The 21101-nt window shown below is 49.6% G+C and overlaps 1 protein-coding gene across 1 annotated transcript; it reads right to left on the reverse strand.

The window, feature by feature from the left end:
* Positions 1 to 1126: 1126 nt before the first annotated feature.
* IGFBP5 (insulin like growth factor binding protein 5) lies at positions 1127 to 18013 on the reverse strand. The gene is made up of 4 exons (XM_053596737.1): positions 16928 to 18013; positions 3487 to 3716; positions 2842 to 2961; positions 1127 to 1396 (listed from the first exon to the last, which is right to left on the reverse strand). The coding sequence occupies exons 1-4, from the start codon at positions 17259 to 17261 to the stop codon at positions 1265 to 1267; spliced, it is 816 nt and encodes a 271-aa protein (XP_053452712.1). The 5' UTR covers positions 17262 to 18013; the 3' UTR covers positions 1127 to 1264.
* Between the last annotated feature and the right edge of the window lie 3088 nt (positions 18014 to 21101).

Here is a 21101-nt window from a genome sequence, read left to right on the forward strand (position 1 = left end):
GGCCTTACCTGGCTGGGTGGTTATGTGTGAACACCTGTGGGGAGTCACCATCAAATCCCACACTAGGTCCCACAAAAAGCTGAGTTTGCTGCTCATGGGGAGCCCTGACTAGAGGAAGGAAAACTGGCATAAAGGTTTGTATTGGGGAATGTGGGTTTTCTTAGTTTCCCCAGAATGAGAAAGCTCCTCAGTGCCCCACAGAGCTACTCTGCAGAGTTAATGCAAGCCTTTGGAAGAAAGGAAGAAAGAAAGAAAAAAAAGAAAGAAAGGTAATAGATTTATATGCCTATATATGACTATAGCAGTCTTGTAGATAAATATAAGCCCACTTTTTTTTTCAGCCTATCCTCCCCCACAGAGGCTGCTATGCTAGTTGGGAATTGAATGAAATGAGGGCTGAAACCACAGCTTCGGCATGTTTGTTTTTTTTTAAGTCCCCCTGGAAAAACAAGTCTTTCCAACATTGGGGTGTGTGCTGATTTCTAAGAGTCTGCATGGGGTGTGACCATGCACATGTATTTAACACTCATGTCTCTGCTCAGGAAAACCTCGCCTCGCTGCTATCTAATGTTGCTGTGTTACAAATTTGTTTTCAGAGGACTGGAATGCATTTTAGTCTCCATAAATTTGGGGAAGAGACAACACTCTGTCGGGGTAAGGCCAGGGGTCGAGGTGTCCACACCGCTGGCTGGAGGAGGAGAGAGCTGGGAGAGACCCCGGCATGTCAATCTTTTCTTTTCTCCCCCTGACCAATCCAACCTGGGAAAACTCCAAGGGTGTCACCAAATACCACATCTTAGGCTCCGCCTTCTGATGTCCAGACCTCTCCTGACCCCAGGCCAGGGCTGGACGAGAGAGCTGGCCCAGCCCCAGACCCTGCCCCTTTCCTTCCTGGCACGTGCTTGCCTTCCTCTTCATAACTCTACTCGTCCGTCCCCCCTTCCCCCCTTCCCACAGACACTTTCTTCCCTCCTGTCCCTCTTCTCCTCTCCTGTCTTCTCTGTTCATTCAACTTGCCTCAAAAAGAAAGCCATTTAAAGGGGGCGTGTCTCCTTAGCTTTTTGCATCATCTCTGTTGTTGCCGTTTTCAAAGTTGAGCCCTTGCTAGAGATTCCGAGGTCCTCAGTTTCCTCACACAGATATATACGTATATTCTTTTCCCTTAAATGAGATGAAATGAGTGGCGTCTGGGGGTGGAGGGAGTCGCTGGCTGGAGTTGGGGCTGGGGGTAGGTGGGGGTGAGGGGGAGCGGGGAGGGGACGCGTCACTCAACATTGCTACTGTCGAAGGTGTGGCACTGAAAGTCCCCGTCCACGTACTCCATGCCCGGCAGCTTCATCCCGTACTTGTCCACGCACCAGCAGATGCCACGCTTGCGGCCACGGGAAGGCTTGCACTGGGGTGGGCAGAGCAGTGGAGGTGAGGACACTGCGCGGTGAGCCTTGCTTCTGCCCACCCTGCCTCCTCCCCGTCCCAAGACGGACTCTCATCCCCAGGGGTCCTGGCATCCCTATTGCATGAAGGCCTGGGGGAAAATGAATTTAGGCAACCTGCCCTTGGTTAGCCCCTACCATCTCTCTCTCTTTTTTTTTTTTTGAGACAATGTTTTACTCTGTCACCCAGGCAAGAGTGCAGTGGTGTGATCATAGCTCACTGTAGCTTCAAACTCCTGGGCTCAAGTGATCATCCTACTTCAGCATCCCAAGTTGCTGAGACTCTAGGCAGGTGCCACCACACCTAGCTAATTTTTCTTTTTGTAGAGACAGGGTCTCACTATGTTGCCCAGGCTGTTCTTGAACTCTTAGCCTCAAGCGATCCTCCCACCTTGGCCTCCCAACTTGCTGGGATTTGAGGCATGAGCCACCAGGCCTGGCCATGATCTTTTTTTAACGTCGTCCACTTGAGTTCCTCCCAGTTGGTTCTCTCCAGGGATTCTCAAGAGAGTTTCATGATAATGATAATAGTAATGGTAATAATAATAATGATAGGTGGCACCCCCTGTGTAGCTTTATGAGACAATTCTCAATACTTAGTATGTTATTCCTCAATTCCTTAATATGTTAGAGAGTGTTATTCCTCATCCGCTGTGAGGGAGGCACAGAGATAATAAATGATGGGGAAAGAGGAATGGCATAAGTGGCAGAGCCAAGATTGACCCCAGTGCAGTCTGGCTCTTTAGATTGGTGGGACCCTTAAGTTGCATCAGGAAATGCAAAGTCCTAGAGTCTCCCCTAGGCCCCCTGGGGGCGGTAGGGCCCAGCTGCCAGCTGCTTTAACAAGCCCCCCCAGTGGCATTTGAGGGCTGTCACCCAAGGCTAGCCTGGCTGTGAAGGGGCGTGATGGTTTCAGGTGGTGTCCAAAGAAAACAGGTCTTAAAGCCATGTGTGTGAATGTGCTGTGTGTGTACACCAGAAAGGAATTTAAGGAGCACAGAGGATGTGTACATGATACAGTGTTACAAATGAACACAAGTGGATAAAGTGAATCTGTGGAAAGCCAAGTAAATTCTGGGACAGGAGGGAATAGGGAAAATCATGGCTGTGGCATGTGAACGGGTATTTGAAGTTTAGGAAACACTAATACAAATGTCTACATACAAGAAGTACGAACATGCCATGAAGGCTACGTTGAACGGTTTGATGAGAATATTTCAGATTGTATATGAAACCAGCTCATTGTACCCCTTGAGTGCACTAATGTACACAGCTATGATTTAACAATAAAATAAAATAAAATAAAAATTGTTAATGTGGAAATCTCAGGTGCTTGCCCCAGTCAAGTTTCCAGGCAGGTGTCATTTTAGGAGTCATCTGAACCTGGGAGCATGGGCCAGGGCTGTACCTGCTTTCTCTTGTAGAATCCCTTGCGGTCACAGTTGGGCAAGTACACAGCGCGGGGGACCATGCGTGGGCTGGCTTTGAGCTCCTGCAGGGAGGCCTCCATGTGTCTGCGGCAGGGGCCCTGTGTGGACAGGAGGGTGAGGGAGTGGCAGGACCAAGCGGAACCACCCCATGTGCAAACACATGATCTTCCCTCCCTCTCCCCTGTCCTGTGCCCCGGAGTGTACAAAGCCTGCATGTGGCCAGGGATAGAGCCGTATTTACCTTTGAGTTTTACAGGCCAGCCATCCTCAGCTTTTCTGTTCTAATGGAGACCAGAGTTGTCTCTGGATGCTCTACGCTCAGTGTCTGCCAAGGCCTGCACACTGCTCCATCCAGGGCTCACTTGCCCTGCATGTGCTCAGGATGCTGGTGGGCACTTTCCAGGAATGAATATTACTTCTATTTCCACTCACTTGGACAAGCCCCCTGTCCTGACAAATGCAAGCTCTGAAAGTTCTCCTAAGCTGAGACACCTGGTTCCTTTCCCAGCTCCAGCCTAAACACCTCCAGCTGTCTGGAATGCCCATTTAGACGAAGGGCAAAAGTCCCAAAGCCAGGCAGTGGCAGAGGAGAGAGATTAGGGGTGGTGAATCCTGAGACGCACCTGCTCAGATTCCTGTCTCATCTCAGGTGCAGACATGACCCTGGGGTGGGCAGTGTTCTCCGCTCCCCCAACAAACTTGGACTGGGTCAGCTTCTTTCTGCGGTCCTTCTTCACTGCCTCGGCCTTCAGCTCCGAGATGCGGGTGTGCTTGGGCCGGAAGATCTTGGGGGAGTAGGTCTCCTCAGCCATCTCAGAGGTGGTCGGCTCCTCATGCTCACGAGAGTCTCTCTCTGCAGAGAGAAGTGGCTGAGGGTCAGCTGCCTGCATCTGGGGCTTGGGCCTGGGAGGTCTGGGTGTGGGAAGTGACACAGGCAGAAGCAGACAGGCTCTTCACCCTCTGGGAGCTCTCCAGACTGGGGAAGGTTGGGGAATGAGGACAAGGAAGAAGAGTTGACATGCTCATGAAGGTGCTAAGAGGTTTCTGGCATTCCTGCAGTTGAGCAGAGTGGAGGGAGGAAGACTGTGCTCAGGGAAGAATATTGGAAGACTGATAGACGACGAGGAAGGTGTGGCAGGAGGGAGAGGACAGCCTGGGGCTGGAAGGAGGAAGGTCAAGAAGAGCGGCCCAGGGAAGGGTAAAGGTGGCGGTAAGTGGCTTGCTTGCTGGGGGCCTGGAGATCTGGGCTGCTAGGGGAAGACAGGGCATGGGTCTGTGCACTTTTAGAACTGATGGGCATTGACTTGGGACACTAGGGGGTCCCAGGGACTGGAGCAGAAGCCTGGTGGGGCCATCATGAAGCATAAGATGAGGGGGCTAGGAGATAGAAAAGTCAGAAATGTGGGTTCAGTGGGAAAAAGCACAAGGGCGCGTGGGATCCAGAGGTCTCGCTCCCACTCTGAGTCAGACCTGGCAGCAAGCTCTGGCCCTGGGAGGCTGGCATGTTGCTCAGCTCCAGCATGAGAGAGGCCAGCAGCTGGCAGGACTGGGCAGTTATATATAGGAGTGAGTTGGTGACAGTCTATACTTAGCTGACCGTTGACCTTTAGAGAAGCAGGACTTTTTTCATGTATTTGTTGAACCTCAATTCCACCCGCCTGGCCTCTTCTTGGTCCATAGATTTCCACTAAATTCTTGTCCCACAGACACCTTTCTCTGGGTCCCTTTCTCCTCTCAGTTTGGTTGCTCCCCAGCCTTAGCAGACCCAGAGTGGGGGGAGACCTTTGCTGCTCCCAGGTAGGCAGGGTGTGGCTGGGTATAGGGATGAGCAGGAGCAGTTCCTTGAAAAAGAAAATGGGACTTTGGGTGACCCAAATCCAAATATGGGGTGAAGGAAAATCCTATTCTCCAGCCCCTCCACCATTCTGGGAAAGGGTGATAGCACTTGGGATGGGAAGTCAAGGAAGGAGAAGAATTCAAGGAAGTGGGGAGGAGGGAGGATGCAGGGAAAGAGAAGCTTTTTGTGAAGACAGTGTCTCATGCCCCAGGAGACTTTCTAGGTGTGAGCTGGGAAGGCTTTTGCAGACCTGACCCCTCCAGGCCAGGGTGGCAGGCAGTGCCCAACCACCTGCTTCTGTCTTGGCTCAGGATTTGTGAAGTTTAATGAACTAATTATCTGGACTTGAAGGCTTTGGTGGAGAAGTTTCCTGCCCTGAAGAAGCTTCCAAGTCTTTGCTGTGTTCCTGGAGGGTAGTTACTTTGGGTTGACTGACAAGACAGGAAGGGAAGTGCTCACTGGAGAGAATGACAACGAAGAGGAAGCAGACTGCAAAGACAGACTCTGCCAGAAAGTTCAGTATCAGAATCTTGGTGTCTCCCTTGGGGCTTTTGAGTCCTCTTCCCAGTCTGTCTTGATGTCGCAGTGCCCTAACCCTGCTCTATCAAGCCCCAGTGTGCCTGGTAGGTGGGTTAGTTAGAAGAGTGATGTTTTGGGGGTGAACCAACTTTTCCTGGTCGTGAGATAAGTTAGATTGCTAGGGAGATGTAGGGGGTGGGGCATGGCTGGTTTGGGGACACTGTGCATTGAAAGGCTCATGCTCTGTTATCTGGTAACGCAGGGCCTAGCCCAAGGCTCAGGTGCTGGGCTTGGGGGCAGTGAGAAGAGGGAGAGTTAACCATGGGCCTCACATCTTATTCAAGGGCTCGAGACAATCAGCTTCTCCGGGCATCGTCAAGTGTTCTGACCCTCAGAAGATAGTTGGCTGGCCAGGGGATGGTTACCATTGACAGCCAGGAGGTGTTCTAGGGTATGTGGCCCAATTCCTACCTCAAACAAGATAAACAAAATTGTAACCAGATAAAGTAAGGGCAGGCTGGCTGCTGAGCAAGGTGTGGAAGAAAGATGAGTGTGTCCTCCTGTGGACTGCTCCAGCCTGGCCTACGGAGCCAGCATATTGTCACCTCTATAAGGGGAGAGAGCCTGGGAAGCTGCCTTGCCCCAGTGACTGCCTTAGCTCCTGGAGTCCTTTCCAAAGGTCAACCAGCCCATCCCTGTGTCCAAGCAGAAACAATTATACACCCCTATCTCTTTGGTGCTCTTTCTAGTTCCTAAAGACATCTGGGATGGGGATGCCACTCCATCTTCCTCTGGCCACCTTTTTTTTTGAGGGAGGGCTCCATTGCTTTTGGGTGCCATTCTCCAACTATCATTTCAGTTTGTTCTCATTCTTTGGCCTTGGCAGATACAGAAGCATGGTGCCCACAGCCTCACTTGTATCAGCAGCTCTTCTTAGGACTCTTCGTCTTTGAGACTTTTTCTAAGAAGCACTTATTGGGACTATCCTTAACCTTGAGTCACCCTTCCTGGGAGGATGGGACTGTTGGCAATGGTTCAATCAACCTTGGGGCAAATTTATTTTGACTTCTCTTACTCTTTTCTTTGAAAATGTTGAAGTCCTAGGGCCAAACAACAATGACATTGGGAGAAAAAGAATATTCTAGTATATTCTGGTATCTTTCTTAATTTGAGGGACTTAGAAAACTTTTGTGAACCCCTTCTCCTTTTCCTGGTCTCCTGAGGGCAGACCTCCCAGTCTGCAGGCTCTTTGGCTGCTTCTGAAGGGCAGGCTTAAAGTTTTGATGTGTTTCCCAGGTCCTGGTGCCACTGAACCCCATGAGATCTATTGCTTAGGCAGCAGGAGAGTCCAGTATCAAAGATACTAATCAGGGTCTTGTGGTCACCTGTAGGCTCCAGAGACAGTGGAAACTTGGATGAGAACCAGTGCAGAGCCACGAAGATTAAAGTGCTGGAAAATAAGCCTGGAGGCAAGATGCCAGAGCCAGCTAGCCCCGCTCAGCTACCCTGTGCCTGAGTCCTAAACAGGCTTTCAATTTTGGAAGACTTTAAGTTTTAGATAAAACAAGAAGGCAAAGTAGACTGGCTACCCCAGAACTATTGCATCAAGAGATGATGAATTCAGGTTGCAGAAGGGATTTTGGGTGGGGTACCACGGAGGACTTCCTGGTGAGAATTGCTCTGCACGGGTGCAGCAGGCCCTGCAATGTTTGACAAACAGGTCAGTACCCCCAGATGGCCAGTAGATGGCGTAGGAGACTGATGTCCACGCATGTGCGCTCATTCCTAGGGACTGTAAGCATTTTTGAAACCTGGAAGTTGTGTGTATCTCTCTCCCACTTTTCTGATAATCACCAAAATCCTTTTCCTCTCTTTCTTGCATTTAGAGTCAGGTAGATTAACAAGCGAGACCTAAAAAGACCCTGTAGGCGGGAGAGTGGAGGGCAGAAGCAGTGGCGAACGAGGCTCATTTGCATTCTGTAATCTGCAACTGGAGAACCGTCCAGGAAGGAAGGGAAACATATCCCAGAGCTCCCTGCCTGCCTCCAGATGCCATTCTCAGAGGAGTCCGCCTGGGATGGGAAACGTGGAAGGCTTAGTATCTTTTCCTCCCCCGGAAGCTATGGAGGCAGAGCCTTTAATTTCATGACATTATTCAATGATTAAGAGGGCACTATCATATTATTCTGATACAGTATTATCAGACTGGGATAATGGGATCTGAGTCTACTCTGGCTTCTACCCCCCATCCTTCCAAACAGCTGTCTAATACCTCTAGCCCCTGCCACGTCCTGCCGTGTTAGGATGGCCGGCTCAGCTCCTCCTTCTGTCATAAGTTGTTTGCTTATGAAAACGCGTGTGTACCAGCATCTATAAAGGTACACTGGCCTCACCCCGTGGCAGCGTGAACACGTGTTGAGGACTGTGCCATCCTCTACGACCCAGCAAACGCAGACGGTGCCTGGCTGCAGGCCCAGCTGCTGGGGACTCAGTGGCATTCTGGGGTGGGCTGCGGTACACACAGCGCAATTGCACAAGGCATGTACCCTCCCCAAACTGGGCCACTTGCTCCAACACGCCCTCTTGTGGCTGCGTGTGTTCTCACAAGGGGAGAAGGCTGGGCCAGCAGAGGTAGCCTTCAGAAGCATTCCGAAGCCACCTTGCTTCCAATGGATAGGTCCAGGTGGGGACCTGCTGCTGCCAGAAATCCCACCTCCCACCCTGAGCTCTTAGTTATGCCCTGGCACCATCAACAGCCTGTTCTTGGGCTGGTGTCAGTTTCTCACTCTATCTTGCTTGACCTCATAATAAAACATAAGAGAAAACTGGGTGGCCCAGATATTGTGACTTGACTTAGAAAAATTGAAGAAACTGAGGCATACTTGAAATTCACAGCCCAGGAAGGGCCTTGGCAGACCTCCGGGACCTGGGGAGGTTCTCTAGTCTCTTTTTCTATCCAGAAGCCAAAATGGAGATGTCCCAAATCTCTCTACAAGGAATGAAAAAGGGAGTTGGGTTTCCCATGGCTCTTGTTCTAGCTCCCTCTGTGGGATTGAAACAGTAAACTTCTTAAAGGCAGAGCTTTGCCATTTATCTTAATCTCTTCAGCAAATCAAATGACATTCAATAAATAATCTATAAATAAGAATGTGTGTAAGTCTGCCCAAGAGGCAAAGAGAAGTGGGTCTAGAAGTATTTCTGTAGTATAAGTATTTCTGTAGTATTATACTACAGTAGATGCCTCAGGAGGTCTTCTCATCCATGCCCCTTCTGCTGCAGCAGGGCGCAGGAGGCAGGCAGAGGGACAACCTGGCAGTAGGAAGCCCTGGGTATACTGGGCTTCTGTTTGACCTCAGGCTGGGCTATCTAATGTAGTAGCTGCTAGCCAATGTGGTTATTGAAATTAATAAATATTAAATAAGAAATTTAGTTCCTTAGTCACTCTAGCCAGATCTCAAGTGCTCCATAACCACAGGTGACTATTGGGTAGTATGTTGGACAGTGTAGATCCAGAACGTTTCCATCATCACAGAGAATTCTACTGATCTGTGTCTTAGTATATCTGAAAACAGCAAGGCCCCCACTGGGTGCTCTTCAGACCCTCTCACTGCCTTGCCCTGTTCCTAGCCAATCTGCTTTTTACTGCAACACAGGGCTTATGGGGGAATGAAGGACCAACTGCTCACTGCTGAAAAAAATGCAATCCATGTCTCAGCCACCTGAAGTCCGACTCTTTGCCAGCTGTGTGTGCCTGATGACCCAGACGCATGGGGTGTATGTGTGTGTGTGTTTGCATAGGGAGAAAGGGTCCAAGGGTGGTAGGGGGCTGCAGAACCTGCCACGAGAGCTACACTGCCCCTCTTCATACCCATCCCTCCCCTGACCAGCATCTGCCTGGGCCCAGTCTCTTTCAGAAGATGCTGTTTTTTTTTTTTTCCTCTGTAGTCAATAACAGAGACACATGTTCTGGGTTCTTTTTAACCTGAAGGATGGGGCTGAGGAGGAAAGGAACACTACCTTTCCAACAGAAAAAACAATCCAAACAACTGCCAGCCTGAAAAGCAGTTGCAAGAAGGGAGAGGGCTGGGGGCAGACCCCAGAGGGGAGTCGGGAGGACTCCAAGAACCCCGCTGACTGGACCAGGAAGGCCATGGGGCCTCCCTGGCTGAGATCTGCTACCCTATTTCAGGTGGGACAGCCAAAATGGTTAAGTGCGCTAAGCCAACAGTAAATTTGGCCAAGGTGGGAATGTAACATCTCCCTGCTGACCATAGAGCACAGTGGATTACGTACAGAGTCTGGAGGCAGAACACCTGAGGTCAAAGCCCAGCTCCGCATCAAGCTGTGCCACCCTTAACCTCCAGGCACCTTTCCTGGGAGGAAGCTGGGACTGCTGACCAATAACCTTGGGCAGATTTTCTTCCGCTCTCTGTTTTGGTTTTCTCATTTGACTTATGGGAGAATGACAAGAGCCCCTTCTCCATGGGATTGTCGTAAGGATTATATGAGCTAAGACGTGCTAATTAACTTAGCACAGGTTTCAGCCTGTGAGGTCTGGTGCCTCTCACCTACCTAGTTCTAATCATCAACTAAAAATTCGAGTGCTGTGGCACCTGGTTGGACAGATACCCCCTTGTAGACCACAGATCTAAGGCTCCGCAGGCTGTAGGAAGATTTGCCAGAAAGTGAAGTCCCAGGGGAGTTCGTCAACACTAGGTGAGAAGGGTTTTGCACCAATGCTGTGAACCAGTCTCCATTTAAAGAGCTTACCTGGATTTTTTTCCTCTGCCTAATCCCATTCCTTCATTCCGTATTTTAAGGGGCCTAGGTCTCCTTCCCTAAAGGTGGAGACAAGGTGAACTGCCACCTTCTACCGTGCAGTTGTAGCAGGTGTCAAGTTGATACCCCACAGAATGAATGACTGAGGTTCCACTTCCACATGCCCCACTGGCCAGGGGCCCAAGGTAAAGAAAACCTCCTCATTTTTTTTCTGAGGATAAACTAATATTCAGGTCTGTGACTCCAGGACACATTTCTTGGTTGGTGATAAATGTATACATAGGAAATACATATTTATTCTCAGCTCCTAAGATGAGCATCTCCAGCCAGTTCTCTCCTGGAGTTGGGGCAGGGGGAGCTTGCTCAGGAGAAATGTCTATATCTGTTCCCCATCATACCCCAGATGAGAAGATGATGGCGAGCCAGTGGCCCCTGGTGGAAGAACTGGGTCACTCCTGATCTGGTCCTTTTCCAGCATGAGCCATCACAGCCTGTCCAGAACATTACAAGTGGCCACATTTCCCAGTCTTGGATGAGCAGAAGGGGGCAGGGAGTGGCAGCTTACTCCTCCCTCCAGGCCCCCTAAGAAGAGGGGCTATGTCAAGGGTCAAACAAGGAAGGCACAGCTGCCCATGAAAGCTCATTCTTTCCTTCTTTGACTCTTTGGGGGCAAGCGGGAAGGGTGGGGGTAATGATTCCCCCACCCTTAGATTAAATTAAACTATATAGTTTAAGGGAGGTGTCTTGGGTAAGGCTTCTTAGGTGTCCAATTAAGTGGCATTAGCTTCAGGGGACTATTGAACACCTGAAATGTGGCCAGTGTGATTGAGGAACTAGCTTATAATTTATATAATTAATTATATAATTTTAATCAGTTTAAATTTAAAAATGGATGTTTGGTTATTGGAAACGTTTCAGTATGTTTGGGAGGAGGTGCATAGGTGAATCTACTTTTTAAACTGTATGTTTTAGAATTCAGATCCAATATTTCCAAAGAAAATTTTGTGTCCAAACTGAGATGTGCCATGTGTGCAAACTACATGGCAGATTTGAAAGACTTCATATGAAAGAAGGGAAACTATCTTATTGGCTCTGCTTATTTTGAGCACCTGGTAAAAGGATAGTATTTTGGATATACTGAGTTCAACATATTATTACAATTATTTCACCTGTTTCTCTTTATCTTGTTAAAAATGTGGCTACTAGAAAATGAAAAAGTACATATGTGGTATGTGGCTTATATTTCAATTGAAAGTGCCATTTTAAAGGATCTGGAAGGACAGACATCTTTGCCAAGGTGAAAGAGGGGTGTCACAGCCATGATGATAAAATCTAAATGGTTCAGGACAACTGTACCCCACATAAAACAACTCTCCAAGCTGGCGGATGTCATGTTTGGATCTGTGGGCAAATTCAGGGAAGTCTTACTTCAGGATTGAACAAGGGAAAGTCCTTTAGGTTGAAGGGTCAAAAATAAGATAAACTACTTAATTTAAGACTTCCCTAGGGTTCACCTGGCAGGTCCAACCTATCTGGAAAAGGGGCCCCATCTGCCTCCTTCTTAAGCCTCCAGGCTGTATCTGGATGGCTCCCAGCACTTCCTTTAGCCCAGCTGAAGGCCCTCAGCTGTATTCTAGAAGTCTCTCTCTCCTCTCCTACTGAAAGGTCTTCCACCACTAGTATAGAGTAAAAAAAAAAAAAAAAAAGCAAGCAGGTGGCTGTCTGCCTTACCCACTTTTTCCAAGCATGATTTTTCTCCTTGTCTTCTGATGCAGAAATCCCCCACCCACCCTTCTCACCTCACCCCACCGCAACCTCCCTTGATGCCCTGCTCACAGGCCTCAGTGAGGCCTGTGCTGTGGGGGGCAGGCTGACATGGAATGCAGGCCAGTTCTGTGCTGTTTCTCCTCCAAGACCATGGGCCTCTGCATGGTCCAGGGACAGCAAGGGCCTGCCTGCCTCTGGACATCAGGAGAGCTCCCTGTCATTCAGGATATGAGGTGTGGCATGTGGACCAGACGTCACTCCTTCACACCCTTCCTTGTTTGCAAGGCTGTCCTCAGCCAGCCTTGTTTGCAAGACCATGCAGAAAAAGGGACAGAGTGAGTGTGAAAATAAGAAGAAGGTTGCATTCTCCATGTTAGGGCTACTTCACTCTTCCTACTGCCCTCAAACAGAGCACCCCTAAGGTGTGGCTTCTTATTTCATGGGATGATAACATCTGGTGATGTTTGCCAAGGCCGGGGCAGGAGCTCCAGTGACTAGCCAGAAAGCCAGGAATGGCGGGATGCAGAGCTGGATCCCCGAGGAAGAGCTGCCTCTAACCCTGCAGCCTCATCTTGGGCAATTGATATCCCATCCAGGGCCTCAGCATCCTCAACCTAACACTAGGGCCTGGACTGTGATGATCACTGTGGGTTCCTTTCAGCCTTAACATTCTTTGGCCAATACCCAGACAATTCCTGGAGAGATGTAAGGACTGAGCTAAGCCTAGTGGCCAGGCAGGAAACGCTACTTCCCCTGTCAAGGAGATGTGCAGCCATTCCCCTGGGGAGATCTATATCTACTTCCATATATATCTATGTCTAGACCTACATCGGTACCTATATCTAATCTATGAAGGATGACATCATAACAGAAATTGTGGAAGGAAATAGAACTGGAAATAAAAGGGGTACATTCTCTGGACATTAGGGGGAAGGAAATAAATGCCTATGACTGGCTTCCTTGTTGATTTGATGATTTATTCTTGTAAATATGTAATCACTCTTATTGTTTTGAATAACATGTCCAGATTACCATTTAAGGATAGTTTTGAAGAACTGCAACTTTTAGAAAAACTGTAGTAAAAAGGCAAAACAAAAACTAAATAAAAATCTTATAAGTTGCCTACTTATCTCTTACTGCAACCATTTTCTCGACTTTTCACTTTTCCTCCAGGTCCCTTTTGATACCTGGTTGTTTATGGTGTTCTTTCAGTTTCTGGAAGTTGTGGGTCTGGACGGTGGTGATTCCTTCTTCCAAGTTTTATTTTACACACATTAAAACCTTAAAGTCTCATAGGCAATGCTCAGGTACAAAGTAAAACGTTAGCCAAATTTTATCTCCCCTTCCTGATAGCTGCTCCCCCTTCCCTTTAGGAGAGGAGGGCTTCTGCAGGGATTCCTGCTCCCATGACCTCTGCTGCAACCCCCACGGTGACCTCTGGCTCCTGGGGTCAGCCTGGTCCTTTGGCAGCAGCTGCAGGCCCACCTGCCCCATCAAATCCAGCCCAAGCCCCAGGAACAACTTGCAGCTGCTCTGACTTAAAACTCAAGCCTTGGGGGTGCTTTAGAGTTGGGGGATGGGGATCAAGAGTTGAGGGAGTGGGGGAGGGGAGGAAAGAGGAGTAGGAGGGAGGGGTAAGAAAGCAAAAATAGAGAAACGGAAAGAAAATGAACTCTCATTATAGCCAACTGTGCTTGTTCTTCCAGTCTGAGCTGACACAGCAGAAAGAAGTCGGGGGAGGTTGCAAGAAAGGTCCGGTTAAAGCCCTATCTCTTGTCTTCCCGTTTTGGTTGGCTCAGGGCACAGCCATCTTCTCAAAGACTTGTTTCAAAGGGAGGGGGTGTGGGTGAGAAAGGAATCTGGCTCCTTCAGTTTTCCATGATCTTGCTCAACCCAGACATAAATTTGGCCAATAAACCTAACTCTGGAACTTGACTTCAACATGGCATTTGGACCAAGCTTGGAATTGAAGCCAGGGTGATGGAAGCCAAAGCCCTCACAGAAGCAAAGGCTGAATTCATTTTTATTTAGGTAATTTTTTTCTTTCTTTTCCAGGGCATAGTTTCTACCCCTCTTTGTCTTTTATTTCTCAATGACAAAGCGGAAACCCAGACCCACTGCTCCCTACATCTCAAACTTAATATCTCACCAGCACAGGAGAGACCTCCCAGAACGGGCAACCATGCTGGCACCAGCCCATCCAGCTACAAGGCTTCTTCCCCCAATCATACAGCCTTGCGCAGAGTCCAGTCCTTCCTTGGTCCTTCCCCGGCTCCCTCCAACTCATGGATATTTACCGAGCTTGCCCAAGTAAATAACTCCTCTCTCTCTGACTCCCTCCAGGCTCACACACACCTCCCTTTTTCTATATCTATCTCTGACCCTGAACTGGCTAAAATAAAATGCAGGGCCAGGCGCGCTCCTAACACCCGGCTCTCGGGCGGACTCCGTCTCCTGTTGCTCAGCAACCACCTAGCAAAACACGGGTCTCCACTGCCCTCTCCTCTCCGTCCCAGAAGCTCTGGCTGCCTGCCACCTCACTCCTCTGTTCTCAAATACTATTCTAGAAACACACCTTTTGTGGGGGTTGTGTAAAAATATATAACACAGCACATACTATTTATACAATATAGTATTCGGATAGAATGTGATATAGTATGCTATATATGTGTGTGTGTGCCTGTGTGTGCCTGCGTGTGTTTATATATCTGTGGGCAAAGCCATTTCCCCACTGTTTAGATTTGGGGGGAATTGGGAGGTGGGAGGTGGAAAGTGAGTTGGGGAGCAGGAATTTTGGCTAAAGGACCAAGGGAACGCTCTCTTCCCTCTCTCGGTCCATTTCCCTCTCTTTAAGAACTGTTTGTGCACAATCTCCACTTGGGGGGGCTCACTCAACGGTTCTCTAGGCTCTCTTCAAGGAGCATCCACCCCCACTCCATTTATCCCGGGGGAAGGCGTCGGCCACCGCGACAGTGGAGCGCAGCCAATCCGCAACTGCAGCCCGCCAAACACCTGCTTGGGTGGAGTCCGCGCCGGAAAGTGCCGGGTTGGGGCCTGCGAGGGTGGAGAAGGGAGTCTGCTTAGGGTTGCCCCAAAGGCACCCTATGGGTGGGGGCTGAGGAAGTAGCTGCCGAGAATTGTAAAAAGAGCCTAGCTTGGGATCAAAGCGTGTGTGTGTGTGTGTGTGTGTGTGTGTGTGTGTGTGTGTGTGTGTGTGTGTGTGTGTGTGTGTGTGTGGGCGCGCGCGCGCGCGCGCGCAGTAGGTGGAATTGGGAAGTTGGATACTCCTTCTCTGCTCGCCTGGCAATTCCGTGCGCGCGTGTGGCCTGCGCGCACACCCTCCAAGCCATCCACACCACACCAATCACGCGGTTGGGCAAATAAAAGTGGGCCAGGTTGCGGCTGCAGGAGACCTTGCATTCTTTCGACCTGATGGGATTGTTAGCCAGGGCGCTCGCTTCCAAGCCAGGAAATCAATTTATTCCCTCCCTTTACCCCGGCCCCTCCCCCTTCCCCCGCGCTAAGTTTTTCCAAATCTGCATCCCCCAAGATGAAGGAAGGGACCGCCTTTGAAAAGTGGATCTTAATAAAAATAACTCCCCAAGCCGGCCCCAGGGACTTCCGGAGTCTGCACGTTCTCCCCTCTCTTTTTGTGGGCTACAACTTGGAAAACGACTCCCTCTTGCAAAGCTGGAGGGGCTGGCGCCTGCGGCAGTCAAAATCTGCAGGCTTCTAGGGGATCGAGGCTGAACCCCGGAAAGCTCCCCTGTCTCTTGGCAAGCCCAGACACACTCCCCTGCTATTCGATAGTGTCGGTAGTTGGCACTTAAGAAAACTCACTTTGGGGTGCTCATGAGAATTGGAAGGGGACAGAAAGAAACTAATCCAAATTAAAATTGTTTGGCCTTAGTACATTTTGGAGATAATCAATACCCAGGTTGACGTCTTAGAACCCAGACTTTTGTGTACTTTATTAAACTTAAAAAAAAAAAAAAAGTAAGATCAGGTAACTTTCCAAAAAGAAACCTCGGCTAAGGAAACAAAACTGTTCTGATTGAACAAGTAGCTCTGTCAATCATTTAAACACAGGACTCAGGGAGCTGAGAATTCGGGGGCGGGGCGAACAGGGGGCGGAGCAAGAGGAGAGGCTCCCAGGGCGTGGCTTTCCTGTCTCCGCCCCTTTCATTTTGCATTATGCGTTTTCCCAGCCCTTCAACCACTTATTCCACACCCACTTGGGATCTGGTTTAAGAGCTGGGAGTTGGGGGAGATTGCAAAGGGGAGGATTGCGCGGGGGGTGTGGGTGGGAATCAGCATAGGCGGGGAAGTTGCTATGTCTGAATCTCACACCCGCTTTGGCCTCCCAGCCCTTAGGTCCACCTTTCAACCTAGGTAAAATCTGAATGGGGAGAGGGGAAAAAAGGAATTAAACTCAGGGACCAACACCCCGCACTGAACTCCAAACCCATCCCCCACCACTTCTCCTAAAGTAGTCTTTCTGGGAGGAAATAAAAGACATTTTGCAGTTAATATGGTTTGCCATCTACCACAATCAATCATATTAAATCAAAAGCAATGGGTGTGCACGAGGGAGGGGCATCGAGGCCCCCACCCAAAAGGCATTAGCTACCAAGCACGGTGTGTGTGTGTGTGTGTGTCTGTCTAGGGACTAAGGGATAAAAACGTCAAGCGGCACGGGGGTGGGAGTGCAGGGGAGAGAACCGGGAGGGTCAAAGGTGTAATTAGCTCAGAAGATGGGTAAAGCTTCCAGGCCCCAATGAAAACATTATTTTAACAAAAGAGATTTTTTTTCAAGTTTAGAAAAAAAATTGGGGGGAGGAGTTGGAGATTGGTTCTAGGGGAATTGGGCCATGAGACCAAATTGGAGCTCAGAGTCAGTATTCTAATGGAGTACGGGGGGGGCGGGTAAGGTGGGAGTAGGGGAAGGAGAAGGAGCGAAACCTGGAAGAGACTCGACTAGACAGCAGCCCAGGGAATAGGATAGGCTAGGCTTCAATTCTGAGGTGCAAGGACCCTCCCCGATTGCTCCTCAGTTACACCCCAGCTCTAAGCCACTTGCTGCGCAAAGCGCGCGGGCCCAGCCGGTCCCGCGTCCCCAGCCCGTGCGCCGCGTGACTGACTGGCACACTGAGCGTGCTCACCGATCTTGGCTTGCTCGCGGTAGCTCTTTTCGTTGAGGCAAACCCCGCGGCCGTGCAGCAGGGCGTGCAGCGGCTTCTCCTCGTCCTGCCGGGGGAGGCAGCGCAGCCCCTGGGCGCAGCGTTCAGTGTAGACGCCGCACGACTGCCCCTCGGCCAGGGCGCAAGTCATGCAGCAGCCGCAGCCCGGCTCCTTGACCAGCTCGCAGCCCAGGGGGCTGGGGGGACACATGGAGAGGGCTTTCTCGTCGCAGGGCTCGCAGTGCACGAAGGAGCCCAGGCCCTGGGCCTGCCCCGCGCAGGCGGCCAGCAGCAGGAGGACCGCGGTGAGCACCATCTTCTCTGAGCCTCCCCTTTACCTCAGGGCGGGGCAGAGAGCGAGGGTGCAGGGATAAAGGGGCCAAGAGGGCGCCCGGAGATTTTTTTAAAAAAATCTCTGGCAGGTAGAGCAGGTGTCCTCCCCAGACACTTAACAAAATGTAGGGAGAGATGGAAGACTAGGATGCCTGCAAGGGAGCCCAATTGCAAGGATCAAAGTCTTGCAACAGGTTGGGGGAAAAAGGGCAGCGTCAGGTGCGCGCGGAGGGAGCGGAGGCCAGAGGAACCCCCAAGCCGGATCTGATCAGAATTGTAGCGGGGAAAAAGCACAAAACTGTTCACCTCAAGGCAACCACCGAATAATGAGTTCAGAGGCTGTGGAGATGGAGGTGGGTGGGGGGAGAAAAATAGATTTATCTTAAAAAATTTTTGCTTAAAATTTAAAATACACCCTACTCCTTTCTAACCCTCAGCTGCCAGCGGCGCGCGGCTGCCGCGGAACAGGTAAGCAGCTTTGGCTGCAGCCGAAGTAGTGGGAGAAAAATGTTGATATCAAGAAATTAAAAAAAAAAAAACAAAAAAACCTCAAATCCTAACACTTCTTTTCTCCCACTCTGCCACCACCTCTTCGAAATTCGCAGTTTCTGCGTTTAGTCCGGAGAAGGGTGCAAACGGAGGAGGAGGTAATCAAAAGGAGCAAAAAAGAAAAAAGCCCACACCGCTTCGCAGCTCTTTCCGAGAGCTCTTTTCCCCGGCAGAAGTTTCCAAAGAGACTAAGGGCTCGGGGCGAGCAAGCGCTTTTAAATAGATGGCGCTGGCTGCCAGCCAGTTTGTAGCTGCAATTTGAGCTCCCCAACACCCAACCCAGGCAAGGATGCCAAGGAGCTTTGCAGAACAAACTCACACGGGGTGGGGGCGGGGAGAGGCCTTCTAGACACGAGGGGGCTCCCCTTCGCTCCCTGTACTGCGCCCTCCTCCCCCCGGAATGTAGGAAAGGGGCAAGGGGGACAGGCTGGGGCTACCCAGGGGAGGGAGGAGGTGGAGGGGTGAGGGGAAGCGAGAGTTACTCCAAGCAGGGTGGACGCAATGGGGAGAGGAACTTGGTATCTGGATCCCTCCTATCCCTGAACTAGTCAAGGCACAGGCTGGAGAGAGAAGCCTTTTCTTATTAGCCAGCTGAAAATACACGGTGTCCAAGAAATCCTCCCAAGCTTTGGAAAACGACTGTCTGCTAGTGTCTAAGTTACTATGTAAGGTGTGTGTGTGTGTGCACATGTGTGTGTGTGTGTGCACATGTGTGTGTGTGTTGGGGGGGCTGGTAGTGTAGAATGGCCAGTGATGGCTGGTGAGCTGAATTTACAAAAAGGAAAGGAAAGGAAGAAAAATCAAATTTCCTGTCTCAAAGTCTGGAGAAGAGGATTTAATTAAAGGTGTTTCTGTTGCTCATGGGGTGACTGTCTTTGCTCATGTGGTTCAAGAGGTGGCCACTTTCCTTCAGCTACACTGCTCCCCAGGAGGGGTCTGTGTGTGTGGTGTTGGGTTGTGTTGCAGGGAGGAGCACTCACACAACAGCCTTGTTTGGAGCAGTGGGTTACAGAAACTGACACTTGGGAGGAAATGCTGTTAAGTCTGAGAACCTTGCCTGCTGACCTGACCAGTCCTTGTGTCTGGGGTTTTAGAGGGAGAACGGTGGCTTGCAGTGATACATAACCTCCATGTTGTTTTACAGAGTATTTCTACTGGGCAGGGCCACATGCCTGGAGGGAATGGGTGACAGACCAGAGGGAGATCATGCTATGAGGTTAATGAGTGCTCACGTGAGCATCAGTGAGCATCGCAGGAATATGAGCCTGAGCAGACAGGACCTACTGGGAAGAAATCCTGACCAGGAACATTCTTTGCCACTTGAAACCTCAGACATCCTATGGGGACACTAGGGACCCCTTCTTTCTTTCATAAAACAAAAGAAAATTAATACATTGGAAGAAGGAAGGTGGTGATTTTAGCTTTTCCTGAAGTTGACATAGGTGGGCCGTGGCCCTCACAGGCAGGTTAGTAAGAAACCCACCTGGAGGATTTGGGGTGAGACTCCCATGTCTTTTACACGGTCCATCCTCCCTGGAGAACGGCTCTCGTTTTTTCTTTAGAGAAGGGGCTGCATTTCATGAAGTTTGCCACTAGACTGCACCCTTATCTATGATAAGAATTCTTTCTGGCGATAGCTTTTAAGAAAATATTTTCTCTTGCTAGTTCAGTTGGGAGCTTCAGGCTTTATGCTGTTAACACTGCAGATCCTGATCTCTTTTTATCTAGTTGCCCAAAGGCATATTTTAAAACAAGAATAAAATTGAAAATTGTTGTGCCTTTGCTCGGATTGCCAGAGGCGTTTTAGGTGTTGGCTGGAAGAGGGAGGAGAACTGTATGTAAGGAGTTAAAAAAAAAAATAATAGCAAACCTCTTTCCAACCGATTCTCCCCTCTGCCTGCGGGACTTGGTAAGGTAGGAGGAAATTAATAGTCAAAACTTTGGTTGAAATAGTTTAGAGGCAAGGGGGAATCATGTGTTATTTTCTTATTTGTGACAAGTTTGAACTATAAGACTGGCAGCAGAGTGTGTTCCGGTCCCTGTTCTTGTTTCTTTTTGCACACCTTCCGCAGCTTGGTCCACACCATGCAAACTGTAGCATTTGAGCTGAATGGGGAAATTGTGTACTTCTTCCAAAGAAACATGAGTTGCCTCGTTCCAGCCACCCTGTATGCCGAGAGAGGTGGCCTCCAGTGACATCTCTTTTTGTCTAGCTGACTTCCAGTGGCTGGGCAAGACAATGTGTGATGGCAGGGAAAAGGAGGAGGGGATGATTCAGAGAAGATGAAAATGGCCCTTGGGACCGGGTGGTAGAGGGGGCTGTGGAGAGAGGTTACTCTTCAAGATCCAGAAAACGTTAAGCAACCTTTCTCAATCTCCCCTTAGAAATGGCTTGTGTTATGAGGGATGCAAGGGCTGGAGCTGATGTCCCAGAGATCCTGCAGCCTTCCCGGGAAGGCATTTGAAAGAAGAATTCTCAGTAGCCTGGGACTGTAGAGGGATTTCATCGAAAGATGGGGGACTGGCTGCATGGGGTTTGCTTCTGAGAGTCCATAATTACTATACAACAGTGGAGTGGGAAGGTGGTGTTTCTGTTCTCAGAAGTAGCTGGGAGAGGCTAATATCAGAGGTGAAATTCCTTTCCCAGGACCTTCCTTGCTGCCCAACTCTGTTCAACCACATCTTTCTTGGAGAAGTGAGAAGTTAACATCATCCATTTATGTCACATTTCCCTAGAAATCACCCCTTCCCTTTATTTTGCGAGATTAACAGCACGTCAAAACCCAGTTTCAAGAAGTGCAGCAGAGTGAAAAATGTGCTCTCTTTTATTTGAATAACTTTTCAAAAGGTGGGTAGCATTATTATTTGATAAACCTTCAGAGTCCTTACCTGAGGTCATTTTCTGTGAGTTTCTAGGTGATTTTCAAGGTAAGGATGCTGCCTGATAACATGGTTTGGGAAAACTGGTCTTTGTAATAGGACACAAAGCATTAGGGACTCCTGTGGTTGGCAGGGCAATGTCAGCTGACATTCTGCCTTCTCTTCTCGGTGCTGCTCTCACCACTTTCTCAGATGGGCTTATTGTTTGCTCCACTTTACAGACCTCATGGCATTGACTTCAGTCCCTTTCCCAGACAACAGCATACATCAGGATCGGATCCCAAACTAAGTTACAGCGACCTTCCAGAAAGAAGGACCAGTTGCTTAGGTCCTTCCCTAGATCTGAGAAATTCAACAGGACCCAGGTCTGTGGGGCAGAAGGGCATAAGGCAGC

The sequence above is a fragment of the Nycticebus coucang genome, chromosome 7 (assembly GCF_027406575.1).
Source record: "Nycticebus coucang isolate mNycCou1 chromosome 7, mNycCou1.pri, whole genome shotgun sequence".
NCBI lineage: Eukaryota > Metazoa > Chordata > Mammalia > Primates > Lorisidae > Nycticebus > Nycticebus coucang.